This window comes from Tauraco erythrolophus, chromosome 7, assembly GCF_009769465.1.
Source record: "Tauraco erythrolophus isolate bTauEry1 chromosome 7, bTauEry1.pri, whole genome shotgun sequence".
Lineage (NCBI taxonomy): Eukaryota > Metazoa > Chordata > Aves > Musophagiformes > Musophagidae > Tauraco > Tauraco erythrolophus.
Genome location: NC_141471.1, coordinates 32,378,047 through 32,397,961, shown reverse-complemented (window position 1 = coordinate 32,397,961; position 19,915 = coordinate 32,378,047). Strand labels below are relative to the sequence as shown.

General features: G+C 37.5%; 1 protein-coding gene across 8 annotated transcripts in view; it reads left to right on the top strand.

Annotated features, from left to right (window-relative positions):
* Positions 1–19,915, top strand: part of DGKB (diacylglycerol kinase beta) — a 331,421-nt gene that overhangs the window by 29,639 nt on the left and 281,867 nt on the right. For 5 of the 8 annotated variants that reach the window (XM_086615216.1, XM_086615213.1, XM_086615211.1 and 2 more), the window contains exons 2-3: positions 4,544–4,620; positions 11,532–11,552. In XM_086615216.1, the coding sequence (XP_086471342.1) occupies positions 4,544–4,620; positions 11,532–11,552 (98 nt within the window). The remainder of the gene's footprint in view (positions 1–4,543; positions 4,621–11,531; positions 11,553–19,915) is intronic. The other 3 variants (XM_086615217.1, XM_086615215.1, XM_086615214.1) reach the window with 1 other exon arrangement.

Below are 19,915 nucleotides of genomic sequence, written 5' to 3'. Positions count from 1 at the left end.
CTTTTTAACATACTGGTATTTTTAGACCAGTAAAGCTTTAGACTAAGCATAGCTATAGCTTCAGCAAAAGCAATATCCAGTTCTCTGAATAAAATAAGCTATGCAAAGGAACAAAAGCTGTGTATAAATTTGTATATATGCACACACGTTTTTGTATGGTTGCATCTACAAAAGAAAGAAAAGTCCGTAGAAGAATAGGAACCCGTATAAAAATTGCAATGTTGACTGAGTGCTGGGGTTTCCCCCATGCTTCTCATTGGCTTACCTATCAAGCAAGGCTTTCGAGTGCAGAAAACTGTGTATTGCAGATTGCACCTTTTTTTTTTTTCTCCTCAGTAATAAGATATATAGAAAAATATCTCTGGAGCTTCTATATGTAAATTCTGAACTTGACCATGGTAGGACTTCAGATGCCTGTGATATTTTTCCTGTTGTATAAAATTTACAAAAGAGGAATAGAGATAGAAAGTGGTTATTACTCTACTTTTTATCGTAGGTGTTAAAATTAGTTACAGTCCAATAAATGTGCAGGTTATTGTGAATTTTTGTCAAGATTGATAAACATATCTGGATTTATAAGGGAATTACACATAATCTAGTCATTGTTTTCTAGTACTTATTTCCTTTTGAGTTGTAAAACAGTTTTGTGTCCATAGCATGTGATTTATACTGTTTTATATTAATTTTCTTAGAAGTCTGTCTTTTGTCTTTTTTTTTTTAAGAAAAAGTCCTTTTCACAAATTTTTCTGGGAGAATGGGGAGAAAATGTAGACCAAGTGTGTGATCTAGAGTGTGTGATCTAGGCAAGCTTTACTTCTGTTTTGTGTTTTCCGATTATAGGAGAAACGGTACACTGAATTCCAGTCTCAACTGAGTGCTCAATTTTCCTCCTCTGAAGTTGAGTCATTTTAGAAAATGAATCATAATTTTTAATGTGGGCTAAATCTTAAATGATTTTGAACTTATTATGTAAATTTGTGTTCAGTTATAAAAATTATCTTTGTTAGGACTGAAAGATAGTTAAGGAAAAATCAGACACTTTGACACTTTTACTGTTACATATGCAGGTTTCTTATTTCTAGTGTCATGATTTAAATTATTCTGCTGTTATTCTGAAACAGCACAACATTAGCCCAAGTCTCATACATATATCTTGTGTTTGGAGCCTTTATTTTAAAATAGAATTTCTACAGCACTGGGTGGAATCAAACTACTTTTCTCCCGTGTACTAGTAATAGCTTCTCAGTAGCAGTCTTCCACACCATGCCTAGCATGTTTGTTCTGCCCCAAACTCACTGGACCATGTGGTGAGAAACCATGTCCCACCTCATCCATGGAAAGCTCTGATTCTTGAGCCTGTTTCCCTTTTTCTCCTTCCTTGGCTAAATGAACACTGCTGTGTTCTATCCAAATTGCAGAAGACTGGTTGGAAGATAGGAGTTTAAATCCATTCAGAGAGAGGAGAGTATTGAAGATCTTCCATACTTTGAGTGAACGGCCAAAGCACTGGGCTAGTGGGTAATAAAAATTATAAAATTGTGAGAACAAAAAGGAGAGCTGTTTCATGGAACAAACTTTATATTTAAAGCTGCGTGAAATTCATGCTGTACTAGCTATAGCTTTGCAGATAAGATAGGATATAAGCACTGCAGTGACAGGCTATGTGCTATATCTACACATATTTAGAAACTGTCTCTCTTGAGGAGAGCTTGGAATAAAGAAACTTAGAGGAAGAAGGAATTTGTCCTTGATTTTTAAAAAAAAGATAAGAGTAATCCAATGGAGTTTAAGACCATAGTTGTGTTTCAATGAGTGGTGCTTATGAAGTTGCTGAGACTGCTTGCTGGTTTTGGTGTTGTTTTTTTTTTAATGTAACCCCCACGTAAGAAGTGAAACTTGGAAATTATCCTATTCTTTATGTCCCTTTAAGTCAAGTTATTAAAGATGGTTTGCCTACTAGAGGCTGAGGAAGGAGAACTAATTTTTCTGAGAAATGTCAGCACTGTTGAAGAGTATCCATTAACATTTGACTTAAAATATCGATATGTCATTTTTAACGTTTTAAAAGATCTCTATTCATGTAGGTTTAGATACTGTCACATGAACTGAAAAAATGATTGAATGTCTATGAACAAAAGATGGTGAAAAATGGTTCTGCCTTGGCTCCGAAATGTACATCATGGTGCTCGTAATAAATACAGCTCCTGTCCAGAATGTGGAAGTCTCTTGAAGAGTTTTGCTGGGACAACCAAAGCAGAATTTACATTCACAGACCCTTTTTTCTTGACAGTTCTTTCAAGCATGGAATTGGCTGTGCTTTTTGAATGTGACTGCTTTAAGCTTGTGCATGAAAAACGTGAATAGTTGTGTTGCTGGAATAGAGAATATTGTCTATCTTAATGATACTTCACTAAGAAAAGCCTGAATAAAAATAAAATTAGTTTAGTTTTAATAGGTAACATAACACAGGTTTTGGTTTTAATTACAATTGCACAGGCGTAATGCTTATTTAAAGCTGAATGTCTGGCAAAATAAGAAATGAAAGAAGCATGGTCATTGCTAGGAGAAAACTTCAAGACACTTTTAAAACTGCTAGAAAGTGGGCCATTTCTATTTTATTTATTTAGTTAGTTATTATTTTCTTTCGCTAATAAAAGGCATGTAAGGAGACCTTGCCATCTTTCTATTTGACGTGTGTTTAACCTCTTTCCTTCAAAGTTCAGAAAAATCCTTTTTTAGGTTGAGGTTCAATCACCTCTGTAATTCATTTGTTCATTTCACACTGCTGCTTTCATAGTTACTGACTTCATTATAATGTATTGATTTTTATATGCAAGTGTGTACAGGACTACTGAAAAACATTGAAATAATGGAGACAAAGTAAAAAAGAAATTTTTGTCAGTCGTCATTTTGCGTACCTTGTCCTAGTCAATAAATATTTAACCCATCAGCTTTTAACTACAGTTCTTAATAAAATTTCTTAATATATTGATTTATTCTTTTTTTTCACATAAAGTTGTAATTATTTGCTGTATTTAAAATAACAAAGCAATAAGACTATAGATGACTTTATCGAGTAAATATTTACTGTGACTGCCCATGAGGCCAGCTAAACTCCATTACTTAGAGTTGACAGTAACATTGAAATACATCCGATTAGGGAAAATAAACTGTTTTACTGAGACCACACATAGTCTCAGGTATTTTCATTTAAGAAAATTTCATAAAATGGCAAACATCCTTATTATAATCTAAACTGTGTATGAGGGTTGGGGGAAAACAACTCCTCCAGCATCTCTTAAAATTGAGTTTTACTAGTGTGTCCTGTTATAGGTGTTATGAACTGTTGCAAAGCTACTTTTCAAATCCTTTGCTACATCTTCTCCTTCCAGGTCACATAATTTACTAAATGTACTTTTTAGAGTCAGGTTTAAGATACTGAATTTCTTTAAGAACTATTACAACGCTATATTTTGTTGATATAATTAAAAAATCAGGAAGACTAGGTCCTAATGTTTGCTGTTTTAAATGTCTAATTGCTCATGCGATAGTCCTGTTCTTGGTGCACTTCTTGCTTCTCTCCTTTCCTTCCAGGTTTTGTCGTAAAAATAAATGTGCTGCCATTAAGTTTACCTATTTTCTTGTGTAGTGCATCTGCTACTCATTACTAGTTCATGGTTTACTTCAGTGTTGTGGCCATTATACAAATTTGACCATTATGCCCTCAACTACTGCATTTTAAAGAAAAAATTGAGTTACAGTTATTTTGTTGTATTGCTGAGATATTTAAGGTGAAAAAGATGGTCATGTGCATGATGTATTCTAAGAGAATCTGAGTTTAAGGGGTTTATGTAGTGGCTACTTATTTCAATAACTTCTGTTATTCTGCACGTAGGCAATTAAAAACAATTTTGAAAGATTAGACTTATGTGCTTCTGAGCTGCAGGGATTTTGCACAATTCTGTTAGAAAAAAGTTGTCCTAAAGTTACAGTAGCTGACTGTTTAGAATATCTTAGACGTCTGCAAAAATTGAGGTTTCGATAGCAACATTTGTTTTCTGTAACGTGACTGCAGAATTTTTTTTTTTGTTCCTTCAAGTTTCCCCTTTATCTTGATACTGCTGGCTCCTCTGACAGTTCCTCTACTCAATGGCAGCTGTGCCAGAGAAGATTTAGTAGCGCTGTTGGGAATGACCGTGTTCTATAGATGACTCAGGCTTCAAGGACAAGAAAAGTGACTTGAAATAGTCCTTGAAAACAACTCCTTCAGAAATATGCTGCTTAACAGTAGTTAAGGATTGGGTCAAAGAGTGTTTATTTCTGAGTGTTTTGTGTTTACTTGCCGATTTTTAGAGTATTTGGTGAGAGGGTACAGTACATTCTCATTTTCTTAGTGCCCACAGCGCTCATACAGCTAGAGAAAATTACTAATATGCACTGAGGAAAGCTATTAGCAGTTTGATTGTTTTTCTTTAATTACAGTTCATATTACGTAAATCATTTTTCTGTATTTTCATTTTCTCTCTCTTTATTCTTCATCCAGATTCCACCAAGAAAATTAAAGATGTCTTAGAAGAGTTCCATGGCAGTGGTGTGTTAGCAAAATATAATCCTGACGGGGTAATTCTTCTTCCTTCTTCAATGGTCAGAAATGGTGGGGAAAATATTTACAAATGTTGTAGGAAATCTAAGCATTTGAAGTAGAAGATTATTCCTAAATCATCTGTTTGGGGTATTTGAAACTGTTTGGAAAACGAAAATATGAATATTTTGAAGAACTAAAAGTTTATGAACATCACATTAGACAGACCTGCTTAATAATTTATACAAAGCCCCATTTTCTTAGAATTCTAAGATTTAAACAGACTCAAAAACCCCCAAACTTATGGTAAGGTTAACATACTTCCCAATTCTTTTTAGATTGGCAAGTTAAGCATAATTTCAAAAGATAGAAAAGTAAAATCTGTTCAGTTAAGTTTTCTTTTTAAGTTCTGTTTCTCTTATGTTGTTTCTGATAGCGGAATCCCCTGTACTAAGGGGAGATTTTTTTTTTTTTTTTAATGATGTTATGAAACTTAGAATTCAGCTGAAAAATGTGTGTGTGTTGTCACTACAGATTCGCTATTAGACAAAATATTCTGTTTTGGCTGGTAGAAAAAGACAGATTGTTTTCTTTTGTTATACTCATTTGCAATTTGTATCTGCTTAGCATATTCTAATCGTGTGATTCAAAATGTAGCTAAATAAAAACTGTTTCAGTTGTGTTTCTAATAGTAATGTTTCTAACTATGCTTGCATTATGTGGAATTCAGGACAGAGCACTGTGCTAACCATTAGGAAAATTATTTGATCTTAAAAGACAATAATTATTGTCAAGTAAGACAGTTATAACTCATTAAGTATTGAAAAATTCCTTGACGTTTTAAACTTTGCAAAGCTTAATGTTGGTCATTTTTAGTCAGTTTCAGAGGAAAATATTTCATAATTCAGTAAAATAGTGTGAGTTGACCTTGTAAATGATCATCTTAAGTCTCCGTTATTTTAGTTAAATAGAATTATAGCTTATAAAATAATAGGAATGCTGTGATCATCTAATTTATTCTCCAGTATAACATAGGCGTTAATTGATTTTTTTTTTTAAAAATAGACACTTGTGTTTTGGTTTTGGTGTGTGTTTGGGTTTTTTTTAGAAAAATATGAACTATTAATTTACAAATTCAGTGCTTGCTCTTGGTTTTTTAGCTTTTTACTTCTGCAGTTTTCTTTGTGCTCTTAGTATATGAGATAAAATGGTCTTAATTTATTATTCACATTTCTTCTTGAATTTCTTCACTTTTCAGTCATCATACAACAGTTTCAGTTTTGTAAAGTGTAACCTTTTAAAGTACTAATTAACTGTGTGTTTTATGCATATTTAAAAAGCATGTTGCCATGTAGGTTACAGGTTATCAAATTATCAATGTTTATATATAAACAAATCAGTATTTAAAGTTGTGAGATTACTCTCTTTTAACAGTCATTCGTCTAATTTGGGGTATGTGGAGGATGAGTCATGGCAAAAAGTGATCAGTATGGCCACTTGAGACAACTCCTCTGGCTGAGTCCAGGTGCATTGGCAGAATTTGTGCTAAATTGGAATTAATAAACACGGTCGGTCCTGAGCCGAGTCTGTGACTTTGTATTGCAATTCCCAGAGTCCTTCCTTTCACAGTGATTTGTTTGCAGAATCCTACCAATGTACTGGAACATCCAGGGATTGTAGAGCAGCACAGCACATAAGCCAGTGCGCAGGATGGGAGGATGGAATGGGAGGAGGGAATGCCAGACAGACACCCTGTGGTGGCTTCAGTGTCTTCAGCAGGGATCAAGCTGTTCACTACTACTGGGTCCATGCTGGACCCCGGGTAACCCTGACAGCTTTTGCACTTTGCTGCTTAGCGCTTAGACTTCAGGGAGTGCAACGTAAGGAAAACCGTAGCTAGCAGTGATGCTACTTTGGAGCTAGTAGGATTTATTAGCTCAGGTTTCATGCCAGGAGCTGCTGAACTGGAAGCAGAGTAGCTGAAATTTCCTCTGCAGTTGAATGAATATTCCAAGTCAGACAGAACTGCCTTTGCACAGGTGTGTCTATATTTTGGCATGCGTTCAGCCTGCTACGTGGATACACTCTTCACAGAATGATCTACAAGTTGATTGTATCTCGTCAGATGAGGACTCCAGGATTTGAATGTACTATTTAAGTAATTAATTGTTATCTATAGATGAGATGACAAAAATTGACTGGTCTAGCTGAAATCATAGTGCAGCTTTTTGCTTCCGCGTATTATAGACAGCACTTCCGTTTTGTTGTGTTTTCTAGAGGATACCATCCTGTTTCTATTTTAGCTCTTTGTTTCCTAGATCATTCTCTCATAAGCACTCCAAGTATTTTTCATGTCTTGTCAATATTCTTGTCAAAAGCGGTGCCAGTTTTTTACCAATAAACATGGGACATAGAATCATAGAATGGTTAGGGCTGGAAGGGACCTTCAAAGGTCATCTAGTCCAACCCCCCTGCAAGGAACAGGGATATCTCCAACTAGATCGGGTTGCTCAGAGCCTCGTCCAACCTGGCCTTGAACGTCTCCAGGGATGCAGCATCCACCACCTCTCTGGGCAACCTGTTCCAGTGTTCTACAACTCTCATGGTAAAAAATTTTTTCCTAATATCCAACCTGAATCTACCTCCCTCTATTTTAAAACCATTACCCCTTGTCCTATCACAACAGGCCCTCCTGAACGGCCTCTCCCCATCTTTCCTGTAGGCCCCCTTGAGGTACTGGAAGACCGCTATAAGGTCACCCCGGAGCCTCCTCTTTTCCAGGCTGAACAGCCCCAACTCTTTCAGCCTGTCCTCATAGGAAAGGTGCTCCAGCCCTCTTATCATCTTCGTGGCCCTCCTCTGGACCCTCTCCAACTGGTCCATGTCCTTCTTATGTTGGGGGCTCCAGAACTGGACGCAGTACTCCAGGTGAGGTCTCACGAGGGCAGAGTAGAGGGGAAGAATCACCTCTCTCGACCTGCTGGCCACGCTCCTCTTGATGCAGCCCAGGACGCGGTTGGCCTTCTGGGCCGCAAGAGCACATTGCCGGCTCATATTGAGCTTCTCGTCCACCAGTACTCCCAAGTCCTTCTCCTCAGGGCTGCTCTTGATCCATTCACCACCCAGTCTGTATTTGTGCCTGGGATTGCCACGACCCAGATGTAGGACCTTGCATTTGGCCTGGTTGAACTTCATGAGGTTGGCACGGGCCCACCTCTCCAGCCTGTCGAGGTCCCTCTGGATGGCATCCCTCCCCTCCAGCGTGTCGACAGCACCACACAGCTTGGTGTCGTCGGCGAACTTGCTGAGGGTGCACTCCATGCCACTGTCCACGTCACCGACAAAGATGTTGAAGAGGGCCGGGCCCAACACGGACCCCTGAGGGACGCCACTCGTGACCGGTCTCCACTTGGACATCGAGCTGTTGACCACTGCTCTCTGAGTGCGGCCATAGAGCTGTGGCGGATTTAGCAGTGTGATGTATTTATATACTTAAGAAGAAAAAACCTTCAGAATTACCTGTTTCAAGCTTCTCCCTGCTTAAAGGATTCAGGAATTTATTCTACAAGCTCTTTTAATAGGACACAAATAGCAAAAGAAAAGCTATTGGTATTCGAAGCTTGTTACCTGAAGTCATCTGGTTTGTTTTTCCATTATCTTGTGTCGGTGAGTGAGTGGTTTTTGGGCTTAGTGGAAATGATGTATCTGATTGTCAGAAGGTCATCCAGTATAGGGAGTTTATTTATGGAGCTTTTACTCTCTGCTTTCAGTGTGAGGGAGATGACTAAAACTTCTACTAATGCTACTGAACCTCTGCCCTTCCACCTTCTTCTTTAAGTCAATGTCAAATATGTAGTTAAGACTAGATTTTATACCTGATGTAAGACACATAGGTGGGTTAAGATCAGCCTCATGGAAAGCTGTGATTATAAGCAGTCTTTCCATCATGTGAGATTTATTTAAATTAATTCAATTCAGCCATTTTGCTTTGAGGGGAGCACTGAACAGGCTAGCAAGAATTAAGAAAGCAGATGGAGCTAAAGACTATATCTAAATGGGCAGTAAGTTCACGTCATTGTGCGCTTGTAGTCCTAGCGTCATCAACTTTTTGAGGGGTCTGTTGGAGTGCCTCGTAATTTCTTGATTACCTGCTTACCTACTTATCATCTAGAGCTCTTAGGATTAATCAGTGCATGAAGAGTAAGGGTGGAAGGTGCATAGAGGGGCCTCATCCAGACAAGCAGTCAGGGTGCAGCTTGAGTCTTCACATGGCACAGGGCAGTGCTCCGGAGTCCTACAGTTCAGATGAGGATAAAAAGAATAAATGTGCGTATGCACTAAAAATAGGAAAACAAAAATTTCCAGGAAGGTTATGACAATGAGTGCATGACGCAAGGCACGTTGCATGATCTGACCTACCCAAAGAGGTGAAGCCCCAAGTTTGGCAGAATGTTTGCAGTCAGTTTGCAGTCATCTGCCCGCTCCAAAGCATTTCTACGTTTCTGGAAATAGTGCAGATATTTCCAAGCAGCTTTCTCCAGGGTTCTTCTGATTTCCAGAGTTTTTAGGGGTTGTCTAACTTAATTCTGTGAACTATCAGATATACCTCTGGTAATTCTAGTTTAGCAGAAGTCTTGCACAATCAGTGTAATCTATGCAGAAGATGCAACTCTGTTTATAATTTTAAGGTAGAACCTCTTACTGGGAAGTAGTGATAGCGGTTTGTGATTAAGGTGGAAAATTAATATGGCACCTTTAAAAGATGAAAAATTTTAAGAAACTAAAGCAGCATATAATGATGACTTCTGCAAGTGCTTGCTAGTGTTTATAGAGTCATAGAGTGATGTCATTGAATCCAACAGTAAACCCAACACTACCAAGTCCACCACTAAACTATGTCCCTGAGCGCTTTGTTTATATGTCTTTTAAGTATCTCCAGGGATTGTGACTCAACCACTTCCCTGGTCAGTCTGTTCCAATGCTTGACAACCCTTTCAGTGAAGAACATTTTCCTAATATTTAATCTAAACCTCCATTGCCACAACTTGAGACCATTTCCTCTCATCTTATCACTTGTTACTTGAGAAAAGAGACTGACACCCACCTCACTACAATCTCCTTTCGGGAGTTACAGAGAGCAGTAAAGTCTCCCCTCAGCCTCCTTTTCTCTAGGCTGAACAGCCCTAGTTCTCTCAGCTGCTCCTCATAAGACTTGTGCTCTACACCCTTCACCAGCTTCACTGCCCTTCTTTGGACACGCTCCAGCACCGCAATGTCTGTCTTGTAGTGAGGGCCCCAAAACTGAACACAGTATTTGAGGTGTGACCTCATCAGTGCCAAGTACAAAGGGATGATTGCTTCCCTAGTCCTGCTGGCCACACTATTTCTGATACAAGCCAGGATGCTGTTGGCCTTCTTGGCCACCTGGGCACACTGCCGGCTCATATTCAGCCCGCTGTCGACCAGCACCCCCAGGTCTTTCTTTCCAGCCACTCTCCCACAAACCTGTTGTGTTGCATGGGGTTGTAATGACCCAAGTCCAGGACCTGGCACTTAACCATGTAGAGCCTCATAAAATTGGCCTCGGCTCATTGATCCATCCTGTTCCGATGCCTCTGTAGAGTCTTCGTACCCTTAAGCAGATCAACACTCCCACCCAACATGGTGTTGTCTGCAAACTTACTGAGGGTGCACTCAATCTCCTCATGCAGATGGTTGATAAAGACACTAAACAGAACTGGCCCCAATACTGAGCCCTGGGGAACACCACTTGTGACCTGCTGCCAACTGGATTTACCTCCACTTGCTACAACTCTTTGAGCCCAACCATTCAGCCAGCTTTTCTACCCACTGAAGAGTAGGCTGTCCAAGCTGTGAGCAGTCAGTTTTTCCAGGAAAATACTGTGTCAAAGGCTTTTTACTAAAGTCCAGATAGACAACATCCAGAGCCCTTTCCTCATCCACTAAGCAAGTCATCTTGTCATAGAAGGAGATCAGGTTAGTCAAGCAGGACTTGCCTTTCATAAAGTCATGCTGACTGGGTCTGATCACCTTGTCCTGTACATGCCGCATGATGGCACTCAAGATAGTTTGCTCCATAAACTTCCCTGGCACCAAGGCCGAGGTCAGATTGACAGGCCTATAGTTCCCTGGATCCTCCTTCTGGCCTTTCTTGTAGATGGGCATCACATTTACTAACCTACAGTTAACTTGGGACCTCCCTGGTAAGCCAGGACTGCTGATAAAATATGGAAAGTGTCTTAGTGAGTGTTTCTGCCACCTCCCTCAGTAAGTACCCTTGGGTGGATCCCATCCAGCCCCATAGACTTACATGTGTCTAAGTGATGTAGCAGGTCGCTAACCATTTTCCCTTGGATTATGGGGGCTTCATTCTGCTCCCCTTCCATATCTTTCAGCTCAGGGGGCTGGATACCCCATGAACAGCTGGTCTTACTATTAAAGTAAGGCCTTAAGTACCTCAACCTTTCCTCATCCTTTGTGATTATGTTCCCCCTACATCCAATAAAAGATGGAGAGTCTCCTTAGGCCTCCCTTTGTTGTTAATGTGTTTATGGAATTTATAATTTCCTTCTGATTAAGTTGTTTTGTTAACAACTATTCTTGGCAACAAGTAATTTTTTATGATTTTTTTTAAAGTACACAGGGATGAAGCACATTTTATTTACTTTTCTTTTTCTCAGTTATCTGTCATTGCATGGTTAAAAATAAATTGCTTGCACTCTGTAATCAAGACTAGAATGCTGGCTTAGATTATCCCATTTTCTTGCATTAGCACATATGTCAAGAGAATGGTTCTGTCTAACATCTTAAACTTGTTCATCTACATCACTAACCTTTCAACAAAAATAGTTCTATTATAAAAACAGCCTGAGTGTTATGATACTACACTAATTTATGCGTATTCTTTCTTTCCTTGCATGCATTACAGAAACAAGATATACTTAATCAAGTAAGTAATCTTAATTTGTTGGGGTTTTTTTCTTTTTTTTTATGCATAGGAGCAGTATCTCTTATTTTGTAGGCTTCCATTGAATGTCACTTGTCAATTAATACTGCATGTGGCTATTCTGTTAGATAATAGAGAAATATTTAAAGCTCAGAGCAAAGTGCACTCTTTTTCTTCTGGTAGACTTTCACTAGACAAATTTCATTTTGTCATTCACAGTACATAATTTTGCTAACATTAATTAAGAGGAATATGAAAAATAAGAGCAAGTAATTAACTTGTTCTATACTTTTCACAAAAATTTCTGCTTACTGGTGTGATCTTATAATGGTTTGTATTATTCTGAAATAACAATAACCCATGTCATAAAAAAAATTAAATACTGTTTCTATAATCATATAATACCATTTATATGTAGCAGGCTTAAAATTGCAGACTTCATCATCTGAATAAGACTTATAGTGTGCTTTAAGTAATTGTGACTTTGCAGCAATTGCAAGAGAAATGGTTAAAGATCTGATCATCAGCCCAGGATTCTACTCATGAGAACTTCCAGTAGCCTAAAACCAGGTATAGAAATACAATGAAATAAAAAAGCTAAGGAAGAAGGACTAATCAAATGAACTAGTTTTTTGAATGACCTAGTTACTCTTCCTTTGTAGCACAGAGGTGTTAAAAAGCCCCTGCCCTGCTATTCTGGGAAGAGGCAGCCGGAACATGAGAACAATGAAAAAGTCAAGAAACTGAAAGGATTAGTTTCTGGGGTCAAAGGCCAGTTGAGCTTTTGGATGTGTGTTACTGAGAGCAGTACTCCCTGTTCACAAAAGGGCTCAGTTTTCTTCAGATGACCAGCATTATGTTTTTAGAAAGCCAATGGATCCTGAAGGATAAGGTATTCAGGTTAAAGCAGTGTGTCTAGGATCAGTCTTGAGACTAATTTTATTACTATTTTTGCTAGTAACTTAGAAGTAGTCAAAAGAAGTAAATGAATACTGATAGAATCAACTTACTAAACCAAATTTGGGAATGGTTGCTAAAATGGACAAAAAGCTGAATATTATAGAAGAAAAACTTGATGATTATATGGACTGTAGTAAATGGAATGAAATGCAGTAGTGCAGAGTACAGCGTGGTGTACCCTGGGACTAGTGGCAATTGTTAGACTAGGAGCTGAGTGTGTGGTAGTCATCACAAGATGATTGCAGAACATCATTGTGGTTTGGTCGTGAAGAAGAGAATTATGTTACTGGGACATTGTAATGGTATTCCTGTGGCCATGGTGGTCTGCAAACAAGGCATGACTTGTAAGAAAAGGTAGTCTTAGGCCAAATGATGTAAGTGAAAAACGTTAAAACTTGAAACACAGAAATACGAATTGAAAGAAGGATTTTTTGTGATGTTTCCCTCAGCTACATTCTTTGATCTGATAGAAAATACTAGTTTACTGTAAAGATCTAGCCTTATTATAATATATAAAATGTAATATTTCTACTACAGATAAGGAAGACTTAATTTTCTATAAAAAAGTATTGCAGAAACCATGTCTTTCTGCTTTCAACCAAATAATGGGACAAAGCGAACTGAGATTTGCACTAATTTACTGAAGAGTTAGTAGGATGTGGAAAATTATAGGATATCTATTATGAAGGCAAACCCTGTCCCTCACGAGTGAGAAGCTGAGAACTGAAAAAGGATGTTGTATCTTTTTAGCTACAAAAGAGAAAAAGTTAGAAGCTTGTGAGTATCACCAGCAGAAAGCTCTACCCTTTAGACACTGGGCACTCAGTGCTTTTCTGGCTCTCTAGGCAGAATTTCTAGGGAAACAGCATCCTGGATACCTAGAGAGTTGGGAACCCTGCCAGGCAGAGATGCTGGCAGCCTGGCTGTGAGCCTGCTTTCTGTGGAAAGTGTTGAGGGCACCGATGTGTAAAATGTTTCAGATAGTCAATTTCTGCTGCAAAACTGTTCAGTTTTGAACATTTTTTATGATCTTTAGTAGTCCCTCTGTCTCCTTTCCTCAGTCTCTGCTAACATCTCTTCCTCCTTGATATCTTCCTTCCTTTTTGATAATTCCCCTTTTTGTATTAAGATCCTGTTTTTTCCCTATTTTCCCCTACTTTTTTGCATTGCACAATATCTTCTGTTTAAGCTTTGAGCCTCATACTGCTTTCATTTCCATGTTACCTGTTTAATTCTCATAGTTCGTTAAATGGCTACCTTAAGGGTTGTTTTCCAGTTCTGATGTGCACTAGATACTCTTTCAAACTATTTTATAAGAAGAAGAGTTTATTTTTTTTGGTTTATAAAGGTCCCACCAGCGGTATTTAGGTAGAAGTTGATACAGAATTTTAAGCTTTCTTGATATTGAGGCCAGAGGGACCATTCTATTTCAAAGAATATGCTGCTTAAAACTATACTATTTTTAAAGGAAAACAAACAACAAAAAAAACCTTTGGAGGGTCACACTGGTGTCTGTTTTATTTTTAACATATTTTATCTGAAGAGTAACATGCTACTCTGACAACATTTCAACTCCTTTAACAGCGTGAAACCAGAGAAATAAATACCAATTGTGGCACTGAGTTATAAAGTACGAAAAATGCTATCCTCTTATTTTCATATGAATATGAAATATCAGCTAAGTTGTTCTTTTCTTAAAGCGAAATAAACACAGAAATAAATTCCTTCAGAAAGTATAAACTTAGTGTATTTCTTGATTTTTATATTGCCATTCATGAGTATTTAGAATTGATGCATTTCGGCTCAAATATGCATGTAATGGTGCAATGTTTATACATAAGTAGGAGTTACAACTATTTATTCTGCTAGTCATCAGTGATAGATTTCATAATATTTAACTACTAAGATATATTTAACATCAATGGAAAATTATTTTTCTGTGTTTTTAAATTATGGTGATCTTAATTGTATCACCCTCTGCATTCATTTGATCGCTACGTGTCTGAATTAATGTTGCAAAAGAAAGCATGGGCAAAGTATTTGGCTAATGGGGATTTGGACCCTACAAAAGAAAACCAGACAGAGGCATTTTGTTAAGAGAATAGCATTTAATGTTGAAATTCTGTTTAATTTGTAACAATGAGAATTCTGAAGCCATCAAATGAGTGCTGTGTTGGTGCTATAGTATTTTTTTGGTATACATCCAATTTGTAGCAGTTGAATAATAAAGGACTATATGGTGCTTGTAAACAGTTCTACAGGTGTTTATGCTACTTCATCAGACACAGGGATTTTTTCAAGGATTCATTAATTTTGCTATTTTATTTGGTTTTAGTCTGAAGCATGCCACCTACCCCATTTTTCTGAATTTCTGTAGTAATTGTAATTTTCAGATGACCAACTCTGCTGGGACAGAATGCAAGCTATCTATTCTTCACTCTGTTTAGCATGTAATAATTTATGTATATTTCTTCTAATGTTCTTTATTGGTAATGCATGTAAAAAAGACCCTGGGTGATAATCTGCTACAAGATCATTCCAAAGTATGTGGTGGTTTAGCCCAGCCAGCATCTAAACACCACACAGCCGCTTACTTGCCCTCCCCCACCCTCAGAGAATAGGGGAGAGAATTAAGGGGAAAAAGGGAAGGAGACTCGTGGTTGAGATAAGAACAATTTAATAATATAATAATAAATTAAAAGTAATGATGATGATAATAATGTATACAAACAAGTGATGCACAGTGTAAATGGTCACCACCTGATGACCAACGCCTGTCCCGTCCCGGTAAATGATCCCGAAGGAGGTAAGTCTCGACACCACAGTCCTGGACGAGTGAGGGCCTGAAAAGAAAGAAAGAGAGAGATAGGAGTCCAAGTGAGAGCCCTTGGAAGAGCAGAAGCCCTTCTTTCCCGTCAACTCTTGTCTGTATACTAGGCATGACATTGCATGATATGGAATACTTCCTTGGCCAATTTAGCTTTCAATCCTAAGTCTTCAGTTCAAATCATAAGGGGAGTTGTGGGCCGTTTGTCCCAGCTGTGTTCCCTGCCAGCCTGTTGTGCTCCTGCACACTGGCAAGAAAGCGGCAAGCTGGAAAGATCTTGAGGTCTTGGTGCCAACTATAAACATCAGTATGCTATCAACATTCTTCTCATAGTGAATCCCAGACTAAAAGAAAAAAAACAGAGCTCTTCTAGCTGCTAAAAAGAAGAACCAACTCTGTCTCAGCCGAAACCATAACAAAATATGTGCCTTAGCACTCTTTCTTCTTAAAACCCCCACCTTTGTATAGTAAATATAGCATATTTAGTAAATTTATGTATTAAATATATGTATTGTTTTACGTAGTACGTATGGATATACATACTTAAACACATATATAATCATGTACTAAAGAAAATATGCTGGTAGTGAAGTTGTTTTCTTTCCCTTACCTGCATATAAGACTGGGATGAGACTGCAGTGGTTGGTGAATGCGTTCCAGATTTATTTTAGTAATTAGCATCAATTTATTTTAATAACGTGAGAATGTAGTACAAGATTATGCTAAAAAATGTAGTTATTGCATAAAAATTGAGCCTTCCCATTTCCTTTGCAGATGTTTTGTTGAGTTTACTTCTTTGAAAGAGACGTACTAGTTGCTGTCAAATATTGCAAAGTAATTGATTCTGATAGGAGGCATAAAGGGAGAATTTTGGCAATGATATATGTCTGTGGTATTGATAATATCCAAATATTATTTGACCATATGGACTATTTGGTAGGAGCAGCCTGTGAAAGCATGTGATTTTCTTACATTATGTTTTTCTGTGAGCTTTCATCTCAAGAGATGAGAATTTGGATGCCACTTTATCTAAGAAGTAATTTTATTTGGTTACCAGAACTTTCAAAATGAATTATGTAAAAAATGTATTAAATCAAATACTTAGATCAGAAAATGCTAAGGACTTGCAATATAAACCAAACTTTACTGTGATGCACAAAAAGGGAATCTCCATGAGGAATTTCAAATTTAATTTTAATTTCTGCCATATAAACATCAGAAATAGATTTTAAACACCAAAAACATATGCATTCTCATGTAATTAATGTTTTCTAGCTTATTAACTCTTGGTATAAGGTCTCTGCTTTTCTTCCACGTATTTCGGGAAATTGTATGTGAATCAAGGCCCTGTAACATCTACTCCTTTTTCAACAGCTCATTTTTCAGATATTGGGTCAATATAAATTGGTTAAAAATAAATAATCAATTAAGAGGACCTACCCACAAACAAAAATAACCCAAAGCTATTACTGTCAGTAGATTAAAGCTGGTTATACTCTACATTTTTGGCACGATTTGGAAATCAGACAACATAATTTTCAAAGTAATTAATTGAAAATTACATTTCAACATAATTCTCTTTCCATTATCTCTGAAATGTTCTCTTTAATAAGTGAAAACCATATTTCATGGAAGTCTGCTGGAATGAACGATTTGTCTTCCCCTCTCTTCCTTCTTACATTCTGTTTTTCAGGATGATGAAAACAGTGGCTTATGTTGAAATATTTTGTACATATTTAAAAGAAGAGGACGACCAGAGAATGCCACATTTTAGAAGAATTTATGGGTGGAGATTAATTCCAAACACTAGATCATGCCTTGTTGCCATTTATGTGACCAGTATGGTGGGAAGGAATAAAAGGAGTTGTTATTCTGCCCCTCCCTACCCTGACCCATCCGGAATGGCAACTCTTTTGTCAAAAGACTATTAATAAGTTCTTTTTTTGCATCTTGCAAGGAGAAAGAAAGTGGAGTGTTACAGCTTCTCTTCATTCCTTCTACATGTCATCCAGCAGAACTGGTTCTCGCATTTACACCAGCTAGGAGAACATAGGAGGCAGTTAGACCTCTTCTTTTGCAGTTTGGTGTTAGGGAAGATCTTGAGTCAAAAGCCATCAGTTTTTTCTGACTAAGTTATTAATTCTTGTCATATGTCTTATTACAGTAGGAGTTAAAATACTACATAGTAGTAGCAGTTAAAACCTCTGAGTAGTTTTCTTTATAATACAATAAGGGATGCAAAATTTTCTTTATTTATATATATTCTATTTTTCACTGAGAAAGCATGTTCTGTGTGTTCTCACTATCAGGATATGCTGAGTCTGTACTGTGTGGAGTTCTGTGTATGTTGGCACTGAACATACACATAAATGCATAAATCTTCACAATATGCATACTTGGGTTTTTCTTGACCTTGCATTTCTGTGTACCATTGGTAAAGCAGAAGAGCAAATTATAAAATTGCACAGCTTCACTGTAGTAAGAGAAAGGAAGAAATCAAATACTCACAGTATAGTATTTCCTTTTATTCACTAGTTCCCCACTTCTCTCCCCCTTGAACCTCCCCTACTCCATGTGTGAGTTCTGCTCTGTGACATGGAGGAACAAGGGATGCGTTCCCACAGCTGGCTTGCTTTTCCTATAATCACATTCATAGTTAGGGACACCCCAGCCTGAAATGCATGATTTAAGGGATATTAACTTCTGCTTACCACAGGGAGGGAGAAAAGCTTAATTGGTGTGGAGGATCCAATAGCCGTATGAACACTTCCTGTCTTGTAAGATGTGAGAGGCTAGTGAAATTGTTAACAGTGTGTCAAATTGTTGGCTTATCGTTTCCTGTGTGTTCTTATTTATGATTCCTATGACTCTCATGTACGTATTTCCTCACTTTCCATCAATGCAAATTTTTAATACAAAACAGATAAATTGTGGGAAATTTTGTGACATCATCAATTTTAAGAAAGTAGAAAGCAACATTGTTGTATGCAGCCAGTCGCCTGAGATCAGTCCTATTCAGTATGTAGCAGAGGATAAGCAGAACATTATACATTTGCTCTGGATTGTGGAAGGACAGGTTTCTGTTCTCTGCGGAGTCTGGAATTCATAGAGGTGATCCTATGCTTTCAGTTAGCCAGGATAGGTCTTTTAAGGCAGATTTTACAACCTACTAACCAGACAGTGCAGAAGGAGTTCAGCCTCCTTCTGTCTGGAACACAAGATCTTAGAAGCCTTTCTGCTGTCTGGACAGAATCAAGTATTTAAGGCACCTCCATAGCCTGTCGAGGTCAGAAGATCAGAGTGCTGAGCAGGCCCTGTATTTTCATTTGAGTATTGGTCTATATGTGTCTGATACAAAATTAGAAAACACCTGAAACTGTCTGTTATTTTTCCAAGCATGGTCATACCTGCTACTTGGAAACCACACCTTCAATTCCTGTTTTTCCTGATATTTAGAGACTCACTTTCTAGAAACTAGTACCAAATTAGCGTAATGTATTTATCAGTGAGTGCTTGAGAAGAAAGAGAACTCTTATCATAGTAACTGGAGATTTTTTTTTTTTTTAAACATATTAAGCATAGACTGACCTCCATTTCTTTTTCCTTGGAGTACCACATATTCTGGGAATCTGGAATTAGAAGAAACTGAAGAGTGGGAAGAAAGAGTTCTGCTTTATGTCATTAGTGATGAGTAGAAAGAGGAATAAGAGATATATATATACATGCTTTAGTGGTGTTAGTAAGGCAAAAACCTTCTCATCACGTATCTATGTGATACATGGGGTAACTGCAAAAAAAAACGTGCATATGGTCGTGATAACACTATGGAAAATAATGGTCACTGTATTGGCAGTTTTGTAGTATTCTGTGCGGTAACAGAGGCTACGTTGTTAACTGGGATTAAAGAGAAATTTTTAATGCCTATAAAAATCCAGCACTAATTTTAATATTTTTAAGTTTGTTTCTTCAGAATTGCATATTCTTTTGTGATCAGTGTCATCCTGGAAAGTCTCTTGAAAAATGTAGTTTATCCTGAAAAATTTAATTCTTTTATCTTATAGGTTGCCAAGACTTTAATCTCTGGGGTGACTTTAAGCTCTACAGTCAATATTCCTTAGTAACTTTTTTTCCTAGTTCAATGATTGTAATTTGTTAGCAAATCTCTTTTTATGTGTGCTTATTGTTCTCTCGTAGGATTTCCTGTGGTATGTTGAAAAGGATGCACTAGTGATCGGATTCCTGAGGCGGAGAAGGAGAATAAAAGCCCAGGTTAAAGAATTCTCTACAGAATTGGGTTTTTTAAACATTATGATTGAAAAATTGTAAAACATCTCAGAACGCTTGGTCAAACCCATTAAAGAGCTTTCCAGGAGCTCTTAGTATCTGGGAAGGAGGGAAATATAATGCTTTCTATGGAGGGACGTTCTTTTAGATCTCATCTCTGTTCTTCCACAGGGTACAGATTATTCCTTATAACTCAAAAAAATTCTCCTTGTCTGCCTCATCACCATTTTCCTTAGTAGTGTCTGGCAGCTGCTGCAAGTTGGGTTACCTTTAGATGTGGTTGAAATCTCTCAAG